General features: G+C 47.8%; 1 protein-coding gene across 3 annotated transcripts in view; it reads right to left on the bottom strand.

Moving 5' to 3' along the window:
• The window catches only part of KIF14 (kinesin family member 14), a 180,296-nt gene that overhangs the window by 136,401 nt on the left and 28,204 nt on the right, over positions 1–15,691 (bottom strand). For all 3 annotated transcript variants that reach the window (XM_030207054.1, XM_030207053.1, XM_030207056.1), the window contains exons 5-6: positions 6,766–6,818; positions 717–747 (exon numbers count right to left, since the gene is read on the bottom strand). In XM_030207054.1, the coding sequence (XP_030062914.1) occupies positions 717–747; positions 6,766–6,818 (84 nt within the window). The remainder of the gene's footprint in view (positions 1–716; positions 748–6,765; positions 6,819–15,691) is intronic.

Raw genomic sequence — 15,691 nt, forward strand, 5'->3', positions numbered from 1 at the left:
GCAAAAATCAAAATATAAAAACAAAATGATAAATATTAGCAAAAAAGTATGGCATAGCAACATAAAATAAACATTAATTTAAAAACAGCAGCCAGCAGCACACTATAATATACCTGCAAAACATCACTTTGTGCACTTGCCTTTACCTATTCACAAAAGCTTTCGAACAACCAAGGGCCATTTTACTAAGCTGCATTTTCCTGGCCAAGCTAAAGCGTTCTGCATTAGTTTTATTAAGCATGTGTGTGTGTGGGGGGGGGGGGGGGGGGTGAGGATTGTGTCTGTGGCAGAAAGCTGGCATGGAAGCACTAATCAGCTAGTGAACTAATATTACCATTACACTAACTGGTTAGTGCATCCATAATGCAGGAGCCCTTAGTGCCTCCTAAATAGGATCCCCTGTAACTTAATAGTTTTCTCAGGATAACCAGCAGAGACTGCATTACAATAGTCTAAGTTGCTCAAAACCACTACCTGCATGAGATCTTAAGATGATTAATGATATCTTAAGTCAGGCTTTTCCAACAACTGTTGTCACCTGACGCTAATGGGAGAGGAACAGTTATCTGCTGGCTGGATTATTTCTAATGCTTTTGATACTGTTTTAGGCATGCAAACCCAATCCAATATGAGGCTTACGTATAAGAAACATCTCTTAACTCACGTGTTACGGCCTACAGCAGACAAATCTCACAACATGAAAGATGACAATTTACCTGAATGTCGGAATAAGATGTGACTACATTCCTATTTGACAAAAAAAGAAAAAGAAAATTTCATTTATACTACAGGAAGGTAAAATTATGTATAATCATACCTGATAATTTTCTTTCCATTAATCATAGCTGATCAATCCATAGACTGGTGGGTTGTGTCCATCTACCAGCAGGTGGAGATAGAGAGCAAACTTTTGCCTCCCTATATGTGGTCATGTGCTGCCGGAAACTCCTCAGTATGTCGATATCAAAGCTCCATCCGCAGGACTCAGCACTTAGAGAATTACACCCACGAAGGGACACTCTGCCCAGCTCACCACCGCCGAAACGGGGGAGGGAAATTAACCCAGCTCATCCCCACACAAGTGGGGGAGGGGAATCCGTCCAGCTCATCCCCGCGGAGCGGGGGAGGGACACCACACCCGCCGATGCGGGGGGATCTGGCTTATCCTGCAACCGCAACCGCGGGAGGAGCTGACTGACCCTAACACCGCCGAAGCGGGAGGGGTACAAAGCTGCCCTACAGCCGCACGAAGCGGGAGGGAGTGCCGGCAGAATTTTAAGTCTCAATCCAGCCCCGTAAAACGGAGGGGAGAGGAATGCAGCAGCTCACTGTAACACAAACTCGTCTTAACTCTTGAAGAATCCAAATGAAAAAACTTGAACACGAAGTCTTTCTGAAGTAACTGAAGACTAAACTTGAACCTGAAAGGCAACCAGAATAAAAACAGTACAGATATCTGGGAGGGGCTATGGATTGATCAGCTATGATTAATGGAAAGAAAATTATCAGGTATGATTATACATAATTTTACCTTCCATATCATCAAGCTGATCAATCCATAGACTGGTGGGATGTACCGAAGCAGTACTCACCCAGGGCGGGACATTGAAATCCCTGACCTCAACACTGAAGCTCCAAAACGGGCCTCCGCCCGTGCAGCCACAGTCAAACGGTAATGCTTGGAGAATGTATGAGCCGACGCCCAAGTTGCTGCCTTGCATATCTCTTCCAAGGAGACGGAGCCGGCCTCTGCCATCGAGGCCGCCTGAGCTCTCGTGGAGTGAGCCTTCAGCTGGATAGGCGGCACCTTCCCCGCGGCCACATAAGCCGCTGCAATGGCTTCCTTGACCCATCTTGCCACTGTAGGCTTAGCAGCCTGCAGACCCTTACGAGGACCTACAAACAGATGATCCGATTTCCGGAAATCATTGGTCACTTCCAAGTATCTGATGATGACTCGTCTCACATCCAGATATTTAAGAGCAGAGTACTCCTCTGGGTAGTCCTCCCTACGAAAGGAAGGGAGACAGAGCTGCTGATTCACATGGAAGCGAGAAACAATCTTGGGCAGGAAGGAAGGCACTGTGCGAATAGTCACTCCTGCCTCAGTGAACTGCAGAAAAGGCTCTCGACATGAGAGCGCCTGGAGCTCGGAAACTCTTCTGGCTGAAGAGATAGCCACCAAAAAGACTGCTTTCAACGTCAGGTCTTTCAGAGATGCCCTCGACAAGGGTTCAAAAGGCGGCTTCTGCAATGCTCTTAGTACCAGGTTGAGATTCCACGCAGGCACCACTGAGTGCAGAGGAGGGCGCAGGTGATTAACTCCCTTGAGAAAGCGCACCACATCTGGCTGCGAAGCCAGGGAAGCACCCTTCAGGCGGCCCCTGAAGCAAGCCAGAGCCGCTACCTGGACTTTAAGGGAACTGAGCGACAGGCCTTTCTCCAGACCTTCATGCAGGAACGCCAACACTGAAGAAATTGGAGCAGTGAAGGGAGAAAGTGAGCCTGCTTCACACCACGCTGCAAAGATACGCCAAACCCTGGCGTAAGCAGTAGAAGTAGAGCGCTTCCTCGCTCTCAGCATAGTGGCGATGACCTTGTCTGAGAAGCCCTTCTTCCTCAGACGCTGCCGCTCAATAGCCAGGCCGTAAGACCAAAGGGGGAGGGATCCTCCATCACCACGGGACCCTGATGTAACAGGCCCTGCTCCACTGGCAGCCGCAGAGGATCGTCGACTGAGAGCCTGATCAAGTCCGCATACCAGGGACGCCTGGGCCAATCCGGACTCACCAGGATTACCCTGCCGGGATGCTTTGCCACCCGGTCTAGCACCCTGCCCAACATGGGCCAGGGCGGGAACACAGAGAAGCTCTTGTGTCGGCCACTGTTGGAGAAGAGCATCTACTCCCAGGGATCGAGGGTCCCGTCCTCTGCTGAAAAAGCGCGGCACTTGGCAATTGGCCGTTGACGCCATCAGATCTAGGCTCGGCTGGCCCCAGCGCTTCGTGATGTCCAAGAACGCCTGAGCAGATAGCTGCCACTCTCCGGGCTCCAAGGTATGGCGACTGAGAAAGTCCGCCTTGACATTCATGACTCTGGCAATGTGGGCCGCTGAAAGCTGCTCCAGGTTCGCTTCCGCCCACTGGCAAAGATTCATAGCCTCCTTGGCTAGAGGGGCGCTCTTGGTACCTCCCTGGCGGTTGACATAGGCCACAGCCGTGGCATTGTCCGACAGGACCCGTACAGGCTTCAACACCAGTACCGGGATGAACTCCAAAAGCGCCAACCGAATGGCTCTGAGTTCCAGGAGGTTGATAGACCACTTTGCCTCTGCAGGAGACCAGAGCCCCTGCGCTGTCCTTCCCAAGCAGTGGGCTCCCCAGCCCGACAACGAGGCGTCCGTCGTGACGACAATCCACTCTGGGGTCACCAGAGGCATTCCCGCAGACAACTTGTCTGTCTGCATCCACCAGCTCAGCGCCTTGCGCACTGCTGGGTCCAAGGGAAGGCGCACAGCATAATCCTCCGACATCGGAGTCCAGCGCTGCAGCAAAGAGTGTTGAAGTGGTCTCATATGAGCCCTGGCCCAGGGCACAACTTCCATCGTGGCCGTCATAGAGCCCAACAGCTGCACATAGTCCCAAGCCCGAAGGGGAGAGGCTACTAGGAACTGGTCCACCTGAGCCTGAAGTTTGACAATCCGATTGTCTGGCAGGAACACTCTGCCCACTTGGGTGTCGAATCGAACTCCCAGATACTCCAGGGACTGAGTCGGGCGCAGCTGGCTTTACTCCCAGTTGATGATCCACCCCAGGGAGCTCAAAAGAGCAACCACCCGGTTCACAGCTTTGCCGCACTCTGCATAAGAGGGGGCTTGGATCAACCAGTCGTCCAGATAAGGATGGACTTGAACTCCTTCCTTCCTCAGGAAGGCCGCGATGACCACCATTACTTTGGAGAAGGTCCGCGGAGCAGTAGCCAACCCGAACGGGAGGGCTCTGAACTGGAAGTGTCGGCCCAGTACTGCAAAACGCAGAAAGCGTTGATGAGGAGGCCAGATGGGAATATGCAAGTACGCTTCCTTGATGTTCAAGGATGCCAGGAACTCTCCTGCCTTCACTGCCGCTATAACAGAGCGGAGGGTCTCCATGCGAAAGTGCCGAACTTTCAAGGCCCAATTGACCCCTTTGAGGTCGAGGATAGGCCGTACAGAACCGCCTTTCTTTGGTATCACAAAGAAAAAGGAGTAACGTCCCTTGCCAAGCTGATTTTCTGGCACCGGAACGACCGCCCCCAGGCGGATCAGATTGTCCAAGGTCTGCTGCACTGCCACAGCTTGACCGGAGACTTGCAGGGAGAGAGTACAAACCCGTCTTTTAAGGGTCGGCAGAACTCTAGCTAGTAGCCGTCTCTGATGACTTCCAGCACCCAAGCGTCTGAAGTTATTGTGGTCCACTCGCCCATAAACGAGGACAGCCGTCCTCCAATCTGCACTGAGGCGTGGACCAAGGCCCCGTCATTGGGTACGAGACCCTGGGGGAGGACCGGAGGGAGCACCTCCGGGACGGCGGTCTCTGCGAAAGGAATGCTGCTTGGGGGAGAAGTTCCTCTTGAAGGAAGAGGGGGCAGAGGAGCCCGACCTGCCCGGGCGGTACCGACGGGCTTCCTGCAACCGTCCTCTGGAGGTACCGGGACGAGAACTAGCCCGAGCCCTGACCTCTGGTAATTTCTTGCCCTTAGACGTGCCGAGATCGGTCACGATTTTGTCCAGCTCGACCCCAAAGAGCAGCTTGCCTTTAAAAGGCAACCTAGCCAGGCGGGATTTAGAGGCGTGGTCAGCAGACCAATGTTTCAGCCAAAGCCACCGCCGCGCAGAGATTGTCTGAGCCATGCCTTTCGCTGAGGCCCTCAAGACATCATACAGCAAGTCTGCCAAATAGGCTAAGCCCGATTCCAGGGCCGGCCAATCAGCCCTCAAGGAATGATCCGAGGGGGAAGCCCGCTGCACCATAGTCAGGCACGCCCTGGCCACATAGGAGCCGCAAACTGAGGCCTGCAAACTTGAAGCAGCCGCCTCAAAGGACGACCTTAAGGCCGCCTCCAATCTTCTGTCTTGGGCGTCCTTTAGGGCCGTGCCACCTTCCACCGGCAACGCCGTTTTCTTAGTCACCGCAGTGATTAAAGAATCCACGGTAGGCCACAGATAGGCCTCACGTTCACTCACAGCCAAAGGATAGAGGCGGGACATAGCCCTAGCCACTTTAAGGCTCGCTTCTGGGACATCCCATTGAGCCGAAATTAGGGTGTGCATGGCATCATGCACGTGGAAGGTTCTAGGCGGGCGCTTCGTCCCCAGCATAATGGCAGAGCCAACAGGGGCTGAGGGAGAGACGTCCTCCGGAGAGGAAATCTTCAAAGTGTCCATGGCCTGTAACAACAGGTTGGGCAAATCCTCTGGGCTAAAAAGCCGCGCTGCAGAGGGGTCATCCGCTCCATCCGAGCGGGGATCCGTCTCCTCCAAGGAATCCGCAAAGGACCGTTGGGAGATCTCAGACACGCTGCCCTCATCTACATCGGAGGAGACAAATTCCAAGGCCTGGGAATCAACCCGAGGGCGTTTACCTCTGGGAACCTCAACCTCTTTACCAGACGAGGGAGCAGGGGCAGCGTTTTGCATGAGGAAAGCCTGATGCAGCAGCAAAACAAACTCGGGGGAGAAACCCCCCAGACTGTGCACTTCCGCAGCCTGGGCAACAGCCCTAGACGCACCCTCAACCGGCGCTCGCAAGAGCGGGGGAGAGACATGCTGCGCATCCAAAATGGCGTCCGGTGCGACACTCCGCGAAGGAGCCGCGCGGGAAGAACGGCGCTTAACTTTAGCCGCTTTTGTGCCGTCGCCCAAATTAAGGGCGTTCATGGCATTAATGTCTCCAACCTCAAGGGCGGCCCACGAAGAAGCCGTCCGAGCCGCGTGGCCGGCCAAGATGGCGGAGGCGAGGAGCGGGGGATGGGCGTTTATGGCGGGAAAAACCGCCACGCCGGAGGAAGGACCGGGACATTCATCGGTCACGAAACTGTCACCCAACAAGGGCGAATCAGGCTGTAAGACCCCCGCATCCCCTCTAGAAGCGCTCAAGCGATCCGGGGAGCGACCCTTTGCGCCCTCGCCCTCCGACGCCATATGTCACGAGGAGAAGAATCGGGGAACCCCCTGCCCGCTATAAAAAGGTAAAAATTACCTGCTGTCCACTCCGAGCTGTAACGAACTGGTGTCCCAGTGAGTAGCTGCAATGAACGTTTAAATAAACGTCGAAATAAACGCCTTTAAGGACGTTTAAAATTTTTTTTTTTTTTTAACGGAGCCAGCGGGAGGGGGGAGAAAAGGAGGGACCTGGCACCACCAGGTTTGCACTTGCTCAAAAGAGCCCTCAACCCCAGGCACTCAACAAAACCTAAAAATTAGGCTTGGAGGCCTAGCCAGAGCTGCTGCTGTGTGTGACCACCACCTGCTGAGATAGAGAACATACAGAGGAGTTTCCGGCAGCACATGACCACATATAGGGAGGCAAAAGTTTGCTCTCTATCTCCACCTGCTGGTAGATGGACACAACCCACCAGTCTATGGATTGATCAGCTTGATGATATGGAACTTGAATTTCTTCTTTATTTAGTTTTTATGGAGGGGGGGAGTTAGCCTAGATATTAACTTTACTGAACAGAAAGTAGAAATTTACAATGTTCAGATTCTGAAATAAAACACCTTACACTGACAGCTCCTCAACATAAGGTCCATAGGTTGGATGTTCTCTTACTCTGAGCTGTTGAAAAGAAGAAAAACAAAAAAAAAACAATTGTGACACTAAATTCTGGCTTGAATCGTTTAAAACATTTAGACAACACCTTACCACAACCAGCGCTCAAGGCATGAAAACAGTAAAAATCTATAATTCATTTCTACACAGTGATGATAAACTGGCTGTGCATACAAGTTGCACCAGTTTTCAAATGGAGAATATGAACACACTTTCTTAAAGACTACCCTTTAGAAAATATATGCACATATTCACACGATTTTTGGTATATACATAATGTCCAGTTTTATTTTTATGGATATTTTTTTTTTATAAAGAAACTACATTAGTCCAAACACCACCCTAACTCTTCCCTTCAAAAATGCCTCCACCCATGTTAGATAAGTTTATGCACATACAATCCTTATAGAAATAACTGCATACACCTCAGGAAGTTTTAGAAAAAGCCATTTCAGGCACTAAAACACCATTTTACCTGCAGATATGCCTTTAAAAAAAAAAACATTGCCAACAAACATAAGAGGTGGTCAATCAGAGCATACACAATGTAATAAAACCATGTCTTTACATCTTCATTGCCTTCTCACTACAGGATTATCCCCAGGGGAGCTAAAGGATAAGTTTGGACAGGCTGCTAGAAGGGAGGAGATTGTACTATCCCTATAGACTCAGATGATGTAGTGAGTAGGGAAATGAATAAAAGAAAGACGACAATGTGTTTATTATGGGAACCAGGAACAAAAAAAGGACGAGGGAACAGAACCAGACAATAGAAAGAGAACACAAAAATCCTCTTACCTCAGAAATGAGCAGCTGCCATAAATTCCATGCAGCAGGCAAGCTTACAGAGGAGGGGTCTGGATACTTAGGGGATGGTCAGTTGCTGTGCAACCTCTAGCAGCAAATAGCTTTCAACTTGGGAGGGACCAGAATGCCTAAGAATCCTGGAAGTTGCGGTACATAGCCCTGTCCTCCAATCCAGGAGCAGAAAGGTTAAACCAATCTGAACCAAATCGGAGTCAAGCTAGGTAGACCTCTGGAAGCCTAGGTGCCATGCTTGGCTTATTTTTTTTAAAAAAAACCCTGTTCCTTAGAGAAGGCAGCAGGAGGACTGGCTCATTTTACTTCCATAGATTTAACTGAGGTGGTTTCAGCTGGTGATTAAGGAGGAATGCACTCCACTGCAGTGCTCCTCATTACACATAGTATATTTATTAGCAAGCAAACATTAGAATTAATATGAAATGTTTGAATCCTTCAGTCATATTCACTTACAAGTCTCTCTCAAGTTGTATCACAAAAGTATATTTGCATTCTTACCACCCAATCTGGGTATTGGGCAGAGCACCTTAATACCCATTTACCTGCATGATTTTGAAAATGGCACATGTTTTGCCCAAGTCTTTAATTTCTCTCTGGAAGGGAACAAATGTCAAATAACACCACACACTAAAAGCTATTTGTGCAAGAGACAACAGTAATTTACCTAATCAATAAATTAAGGGCTTTTTGGCATGATACTGGTGCAGTCACATCAAGTAAGGGAACATTAATGCCCTGGAATGAAAAATGTGTACAAATACACACTAAGGAAAAAATGCTTCTGCCAAATATCCTGTTCCCTCTCCTCCAAGGGAAAAAAAAATTACCCCCAGTGGGGAAGTGATGTTACTTACTGGAAACTTGCCTAACCAAGCGAATTCTTTAGACTATCTTCAGTGGCTGCAACCTGAACCAAGGTTCCATCCTCATTCTTCTTGATCTTTCCGCTGCTTTTGACACTGTCCATCACAGCATACTTCTCGATACCCTGTCCTCACTTGGATTCCAGGGCTCTGTCCTTTCCTGGTTCTCTTCCTACCTCTCCCTCCGCACCTTTAGTGTTCACTCTGGTGGATCCTCTTCTACTTCTATCCCTCTGCCTGTCGGCGTACCTCAGGGATCTGTTCTTGGTCCCCTCCTCTTTTCTATCTACACTTCTTCCCTTGGTTCATTAATCTCATCCCATGGCTTTTCCTACCATCTCTATGCTGATGACTCCCAAATCTACCTTTCCACCCCTGATATCTCACCTTGCATCCAAACCAAAGTTTCAGCGTGCTTGTCTGACATTGCTGTCTGGATGTCTCAACGCCACCTGTAATTAAATATGACCAAAACCGAGCTTCTCATTTTCCCCCCCCAAACCCACCTCCCCGCTCCCCCCGTTTTCTATTTCTGTTGATGGCTCTCTCATTCTCCCTGTCTCCTCAGCTCGAAACCTTGGGGTCATCTTTGACTCTTCTCTCTCCTTCTCTGCTCATATCCAGCAGATTGCCAAGACCTGTCGTTTCTTTCTTTACAACATCCGTAAAATCCGCCCCTTTCTTTCCGAGCACTCTACCAAAACCCTCATCCACACCCTTGTCACCTCTCGTTTAGACTACTGCAATCTGCTTCTTGCTGGCCTCCCACTTAGTCACCTCTCCCCTCTCCAGTCGGTTCAAAACTCTGCTGCCTGTCTCATCTTCCGCCAGGGTCGTTTTACTCATACTACCCCTCTCCTCAAGACCCTTCACTGGCTCCCTATCTGTTTTCGCATCCTGTTCAAACTTCTTCTACTAACCTATAAATGTACTCACTCTGCTGCTCCCCAGTATCTCTCCACACTCGTCCTTCCCTACACCCCTTCCCGTGCACTCCGCTCCATGGATAAATCCTTCTTATCTGTTCCCTTCTCCACTACTGCCAACTCCAGACTTCGCGCCTTCTGTCTCGCTGCACCCTACGCCTGGAATAAACTTCCTGAGCCCCTACGTCTTGCCCCATCCTTGGCCACCTTTAAATCTAGACTGAAAGCTCACCTCTTTAACATTGCTTTTGACTCGTAACCACTTGTAACCACTCGCCTCCACCTACCCTCCTCTCTTCCTTCCCATTCACATTAATTGATTTGATTTGCTTACTTTATTTATTTTTTGTCTATTAGATTGTAAGCTCTTTGAGCAGGGACTGTCTTTCTTCTATGTTTGTGCAGCGCTGCGTACGCCTTGTAGCGCTATAGAAATGCTAAATAGTAGTAGTAGTAGTTAGATGGTAAATAAAACCTTCCAGCCCTAATTTGAGGATGACTACCCAAGGAAGTTAGATACTGAGTAGCGGCTCCTCACAGGGAAAACATTCCAAAATGACAGAGACTGAATAGCAGTAATGACAGCAGATCTAGCCTCATGAGATAAGGTAACCATTTTCTAAGGGAAGAGATGCTGGACTCATTCAAAGAGCTGCAATGGAATCTGGGGGTTGTGATTGTTGAACTGAGAGGAGCCTTAGAATAAGATTGGCCACAGAGTACTGGAAGCTGAAGGGTGACTCAAGGATTAGGAAGAAGTGAATGGAGAACTGGAAAGAAGAAATTAAGGCCTAGAGAGAAAAAGTAAGAGCTGACTGAGACGTCAGAAGATACTGAAACTCAGCCTAAGACAGCTGAGTTTGAGAACATAAGGAGGTCATGGTCCAGAGATCCAGACCCATTTTGAGCACTACCACCACCAAAACAGAACACCCCCACCTTCCCCCACCCATTATTAAAGGAGAGAATTTGGGAAATGTACCAAGCAACACTGTGGCATGCTTTCATGACCATTCAGCTAAAGATCCGATCATGTTTAACGTCTAATTCCTGGGGCGGATGCTATGGAACATGTACAAAGTAGAAATATATGCTGACCTTCAGCAAATGGGGGCAGCTAAAAGACGTCATTGAAACTAATGAAAGAAAACATTTGCTACATGCGGGCTTTTCCTTTTGTTTTCTTGTTTTAAAAATCAATAAAAAATCATCAGAGTGCAATCCTGGTGTCAAAAGAGGTTGAGATTTTGTGTAGAAGAAACTCCAAATATAAGCAATATGCCTGGGAGAAAAGATCAGTGCAGAGACTCTGAAGAATCACTAAGGACAGCATATATCTCACTATGAAGGAGCTGAACTGGGGGGTTGGGGTCATGAATGGACTTGGAACTAAACATTTTCTAGGGATTGGGTTTAACTTGCATATGGGGGCTCTATGTCTGAGAAATGACAGGAGTTGTGTGAGTGGGGGCTTTAGGAACAGATTTAAGCAAGTTTGAGGCACCTCAAATCCTGTTTGATATTGTATGATGCTAATCAATAGGAGAAAATGAGTGGGTCACGGGAGGGGTTGCTCTTGCCTCTGGGGGAAGACATTTTTAGATGGGTATGTATCAGACTTCAGTTGAGGGTAGATGTTGGAGGGGGGGAGGAAGAAATGTGGTTAGAGTGGTCTGTGAGGCATGTGGTATAAGAATGGAGGCATGGAAGTGGTTAAGGTGCAAAATGAAGTAAAAGACTGGACAATATTTAAAAAATGACCAAGGAATTGCCTAATTTTATTTCCCTGAATTTAAAAGGCCTCAAAAATAATAATAAATGTTGTGGCGAGAAGCAGCTTCTAGGAGACTTATTTACAGAGCTGTGGAGTCGGAGCCAGTAAAAATGTACTGATTCTTATTCAAAATAAAGCTTGCATTATAATACATAGTAAATTTATCATTTTATACTCTTGTTCAGGTTCTTTGCTCAAACTTCAAATATATTTTGTAGTCTATTAGTCCTAATTTTGTACATAAAAAAAATAACCTATGTTATACATTTCTCTTAGAATTATTATACATAGTAGGAATCAGAGTTGGGGGTCGGACAGTAGAAAAATTGAGGAACCAGAAGGTTTGGTGTACTGACTCCACAGCACTACTTATTTATTGCCCAACATGGAAAACTTATTTACCCATCCTTTTTGAAGTCACTACTACTACTACTCAACATTTCTAGAGCGCTACTAGGGTTACGCAGCGCTGTACAGTTTACCAAAAAAGGACCGTCCCTGCTCAAAGGAGCTTACAATCTAATGGACGAAATGTCAAGTTGGGGCAGTCGAGATTTCTTGAATAGAGGTATAGTGGTTAGGTGCCGAAGGCGACATTGAAGAGGTGGGCTTTGAGTAAGGATTTGAAGATGGGCAGGGAGGGGGCCTGGCGTATGGGCTCAGGGAGTTTATTCCAAGCATGGGGTGAGGCGAGGCAGAAAGGGCGGAGCCTGGAGTTGGCGGTGGTGGAGAAAAGTACTGAAAGGAGGGATTTGTCTTGAGAGCGGAGGTTACGGGTAGGAACATAAGGGGAGATGAGGGTAGAGAGGTAAGGAGGGGCTGCAGATCGAGTGCATTTGTTGTTTAGTAGGAGAAGCTTGAACTGTATACGGTACCTGATCGGAAGCCAGTGAAGTGATTTGAGGAGAGGGGAGATGTGAGTATATCGGTCCAAGCGGAAGATAAGACGTGCAGCAGAGTTCTGAACGGACTGAAGGGGGTATAGATGGCAAAGTGGGAGGCCAGTGAGGAGTAGCTTGCAGTAGTCGAGGCGAGAGGTAATGAGAGAGTGGATGAGAGTTCGGGTGGTGTGCTCAGAGAGGAAAGGGCGAATTTTGCTAATGTTATAGAGCAGCGATGGCGAACCTATGGCACGCGTGCCAGAGAGGGCACGCAGAGCCCTCTCCTTTGGCATGCGCGCCGTCGGTCCGCTCCGCCCACTCTCCCTCCCTCCGAGTACCAGGCCGCCCACCCTCACTCCCTCTTCCAAACCGCGGAAGCCCCAGGCCGCCCGCCCGCCCTCCCTCCCTCCCAGCACCTCCCAGCACCAGCGCTCGCCCTCCTTCCCTCCCAGCACCTCCCAGTACCAGCGCTCGCCCTCCTCCTCCGAAATTGAAAAGGCGTCGGAAGCTACAGCAAAATGCGGCATGGTCTTCGCTCGGCGCGCCTTTGCTTCACTTCTGTCTCTCAAGCTCTGATCCCGCCCATGGGCTGGATATGCGCAGAGAAGGAGAGGGAGGAGTTGAAGATGACTCCGAGGTTGCGGGCAGATGAGACGGGGACGATGAGGGTGTTATCAACTGAGAGAGTGGAGGGAGAGGAGAAGACAGTGTATAGCAAGAATAAGTCAAACATAAGCAATAGACAGTTACAGTGATGTACTCTAAAGCTAATAGATAATGGAAAAAGAAGGGAGAAGTGAGAATGCTGTTTACTAAATACCTATGTTATTATTATTATTTCTACAGTTTTTGTAATCCGCCTATATCTATACAGTTAAAGGACAAATCACAGTTGGTAAACAGCTGGACTAGATCGTTCAGGAATAACATGAGAATAGAGCAACTAGAGGCATGTCTATTATGGAGGGGTCTTCATGACGATAGTTAGATAGGCCTGCCTTACTGAATAAGGAGGATTTGAGGAGTTTTCTGAACATGGCGGATAGTGTATGCCTGATTTCAGAAAATCAGGGAGTTGGTTGGCTAGTTGGAACAGAGAGATTCAAGTGTTTGGTTGATTTTAGGTACTTGTACATTGGAAATTTGAGGTGGAATAAGTTACGAGTATTATACCTAGATGATGATCTCTGTAGTAGGAATATTAGGTTTAATGTGTACTCAGGTGCTTCCCCATTGAGAATATTGTAGGTGGTGATACCCAGTTTAAACTGTATTCTCTCCCTAACTGGTAACCAGTGGAGCTTGGAAAAATATGGTTGAGGTTATTCTAAGCGTGTATTCCAAAGATTAGTCTGACTACCGAGTTCTGTACGAGCTGCAGACGGTGAAGTACCGATTTGGAAGATATGGCTAGCGCTACAATGCAGTAATCCAGTTTGGGGAGAATTAATGACGGGACCAAAAGCGGAAAGTTTCTAGGGTGAAATTTTTCGATTGTCCTCGGTTTTCTCAGGGTGATGGATTGTTTATTATCAACTGGGTGTGGTTCTGCATGAATAGTAGATGATCCACCTCTACTCCTAGAATTTTTGAATGGAGGTCCAAGGAGAAATTGTTTCCATCCGGGTGTCAGACTTGGTGCATCTAGGGTCTGATTTTGGGACTAACCATACAAGCTTGGATTTTCTCTTGTCCAGATTTCTAATACGCTGATACAGGTTCTGATGAGATCAGTGGTGTCTGACCATAGTTGGGAGACAGGAATATTCACAGTGATGTTGTCTGCATAGATAAAGTGTTTTATCCTAGCAAGATCGAGGGTGGTACCTAGGGACTGTAAAAGTAGGTTAAAGAGGGAGGGAGAGAGTGAGAAACCTGGGGGACCACGCTGGGAGGGCTCCATTTGTCAGAAAGCACTTCATCCTTTTTGACTAGGTCGTAGCAGTTTGTTAGAAAACCATGGAACCGCGATAAGACTGAGCCTTGAATGCCAAAATGATTCAGAATTTGGATGATCAGCTCAAAATCTACTAGGTCGAAGGCACTGCTCAAGTCAAATTGCATAACAATTGTGCATTGTCTTTTGCAGAGTACCTCTTTAGTGCTTTGACATCAGGGTTGTTACCATGGTTTTGGTTCTGTAGTTTTTCCTGAAGCTCGATTGGGAAGGGTGTAAAATGTCAAATTTTTGGAAATAGCGGTCGACTTTTTCAGTCACATAGTCCTCCATACTATTAAATAGAGGTATGGACTCGATTGGGTGGTAGTTACTTAAGCACATAAGCACCGCCATACTGGGAAAAGACCAAGGGTCCATCAAGCCCAGCATCCTGTCTCCGACAGTGGCCAATCCAGGCTTCAAGAACCCGGCAAAACCGGAAAAAAAAAGAAAAAAATTAATAACGTTCAATGGACTTTTCCTTCAGGAATCTGTCCAAACCCCCCCTTAAACTCTGTAAGGCCAGCTGCTGTCACTACATTCTCCGGTAACGAGTTCCAGCGTCCAACTACACGCTGAGTAAAGAAAAACTTTCTACTATTTGTTTTAAATATACCATATTCTAGCTTCATCTTGAGTCCCCTGGTTCTATTATTGTTTGAAAGTGTAAACAAATGCTTCACATCTGTCCACTCTACTCCGCTCATTATCTTGTAGACTTCTATCATATCACCCCTCAGCCGCCTTTTCTCCAAGCTGAAAAGCCCTAACCGTCTTAGCCTTTCCTCATAGGGAAGTCGTCCCATCCCTTTTATCATTTATCATCACCCTTCTCTGCACCTTCTCCAATTCCTTTATACCTTTTTTTGAGATGCGGCGACCAGAATTGGACACAATATTCGAGGTGCAGTCGCACCATGGAGCGATACAACAGCATTATAACATCCTCGTGTTTGTTTTCCATCCCTTTCCTAATAATACTCAACATTCTGTGTGCTTTCTTAGCTGCTGCAGCACACTGAGCAGAAGTTTTCAATGTCTTATCAATGATGACTCCCAGATCCCTTTCTAGGTCTGTGACTCCTAACGCAGAACCTTGCATGACATAGCTGTAATTCGGGTTCCTCTTACCCACATGCATCACTTTGTACTTGTCAACATTGAACTTCATCTGCCACTTTCAACGCCCAATCTCGCGAGGTCCTCCTGTAATCTTTCACACTCCTCCTGCGACTTGACGACCCTGAATAATTTTGTGTCATATGCGAATTTAATTACCTCACTAGTTACTCCCATCTCAAGGTTATTTATAAATGTTAAAAAGCAGCGGTCCCAGCACAGACCCCGGCGGGACCCCACTAACTACCCTTGTCCATTGAGAATACTGACCATTCAATCCACTCTCTGCCTCCTATCTTTCAACCAGTTCTTAATCCATAGTAATACCCTACCTCCGATCCCATGACTTTCCTGTTTCTTCTGGAGTCTTTCATGAGGGACTTTATCAAACGCCTTTTGAAAATCCAGATACACAATATCCACCGGCTCCCCATTGTCCACAAGTTTGTTCACCCCCTCAAAAAAAATGCAGTAGATTGGTGAGGCAAGACTTCCCTTCACTAAATCCGTGCTGACTTTGTCTCATCAGCCCATGTTTTTGTATGTGCTCTGTAA

This window comes from Microcaecilia unicolor, chromosome 6 (genome assembly GCF_901765095.1).
Source record: "Microcaecilia unicolor chromosome 6, aMicUni1.1, whole genome shotgun sequence".
NCBI classification, from domain to species: domain Eukaryota; kingdom Metazoa; phylum Chordata; class Amphibia; order Gymnophiona; family Siphonopidae; genus Microcaecilia; species Microcaecilia unicolor.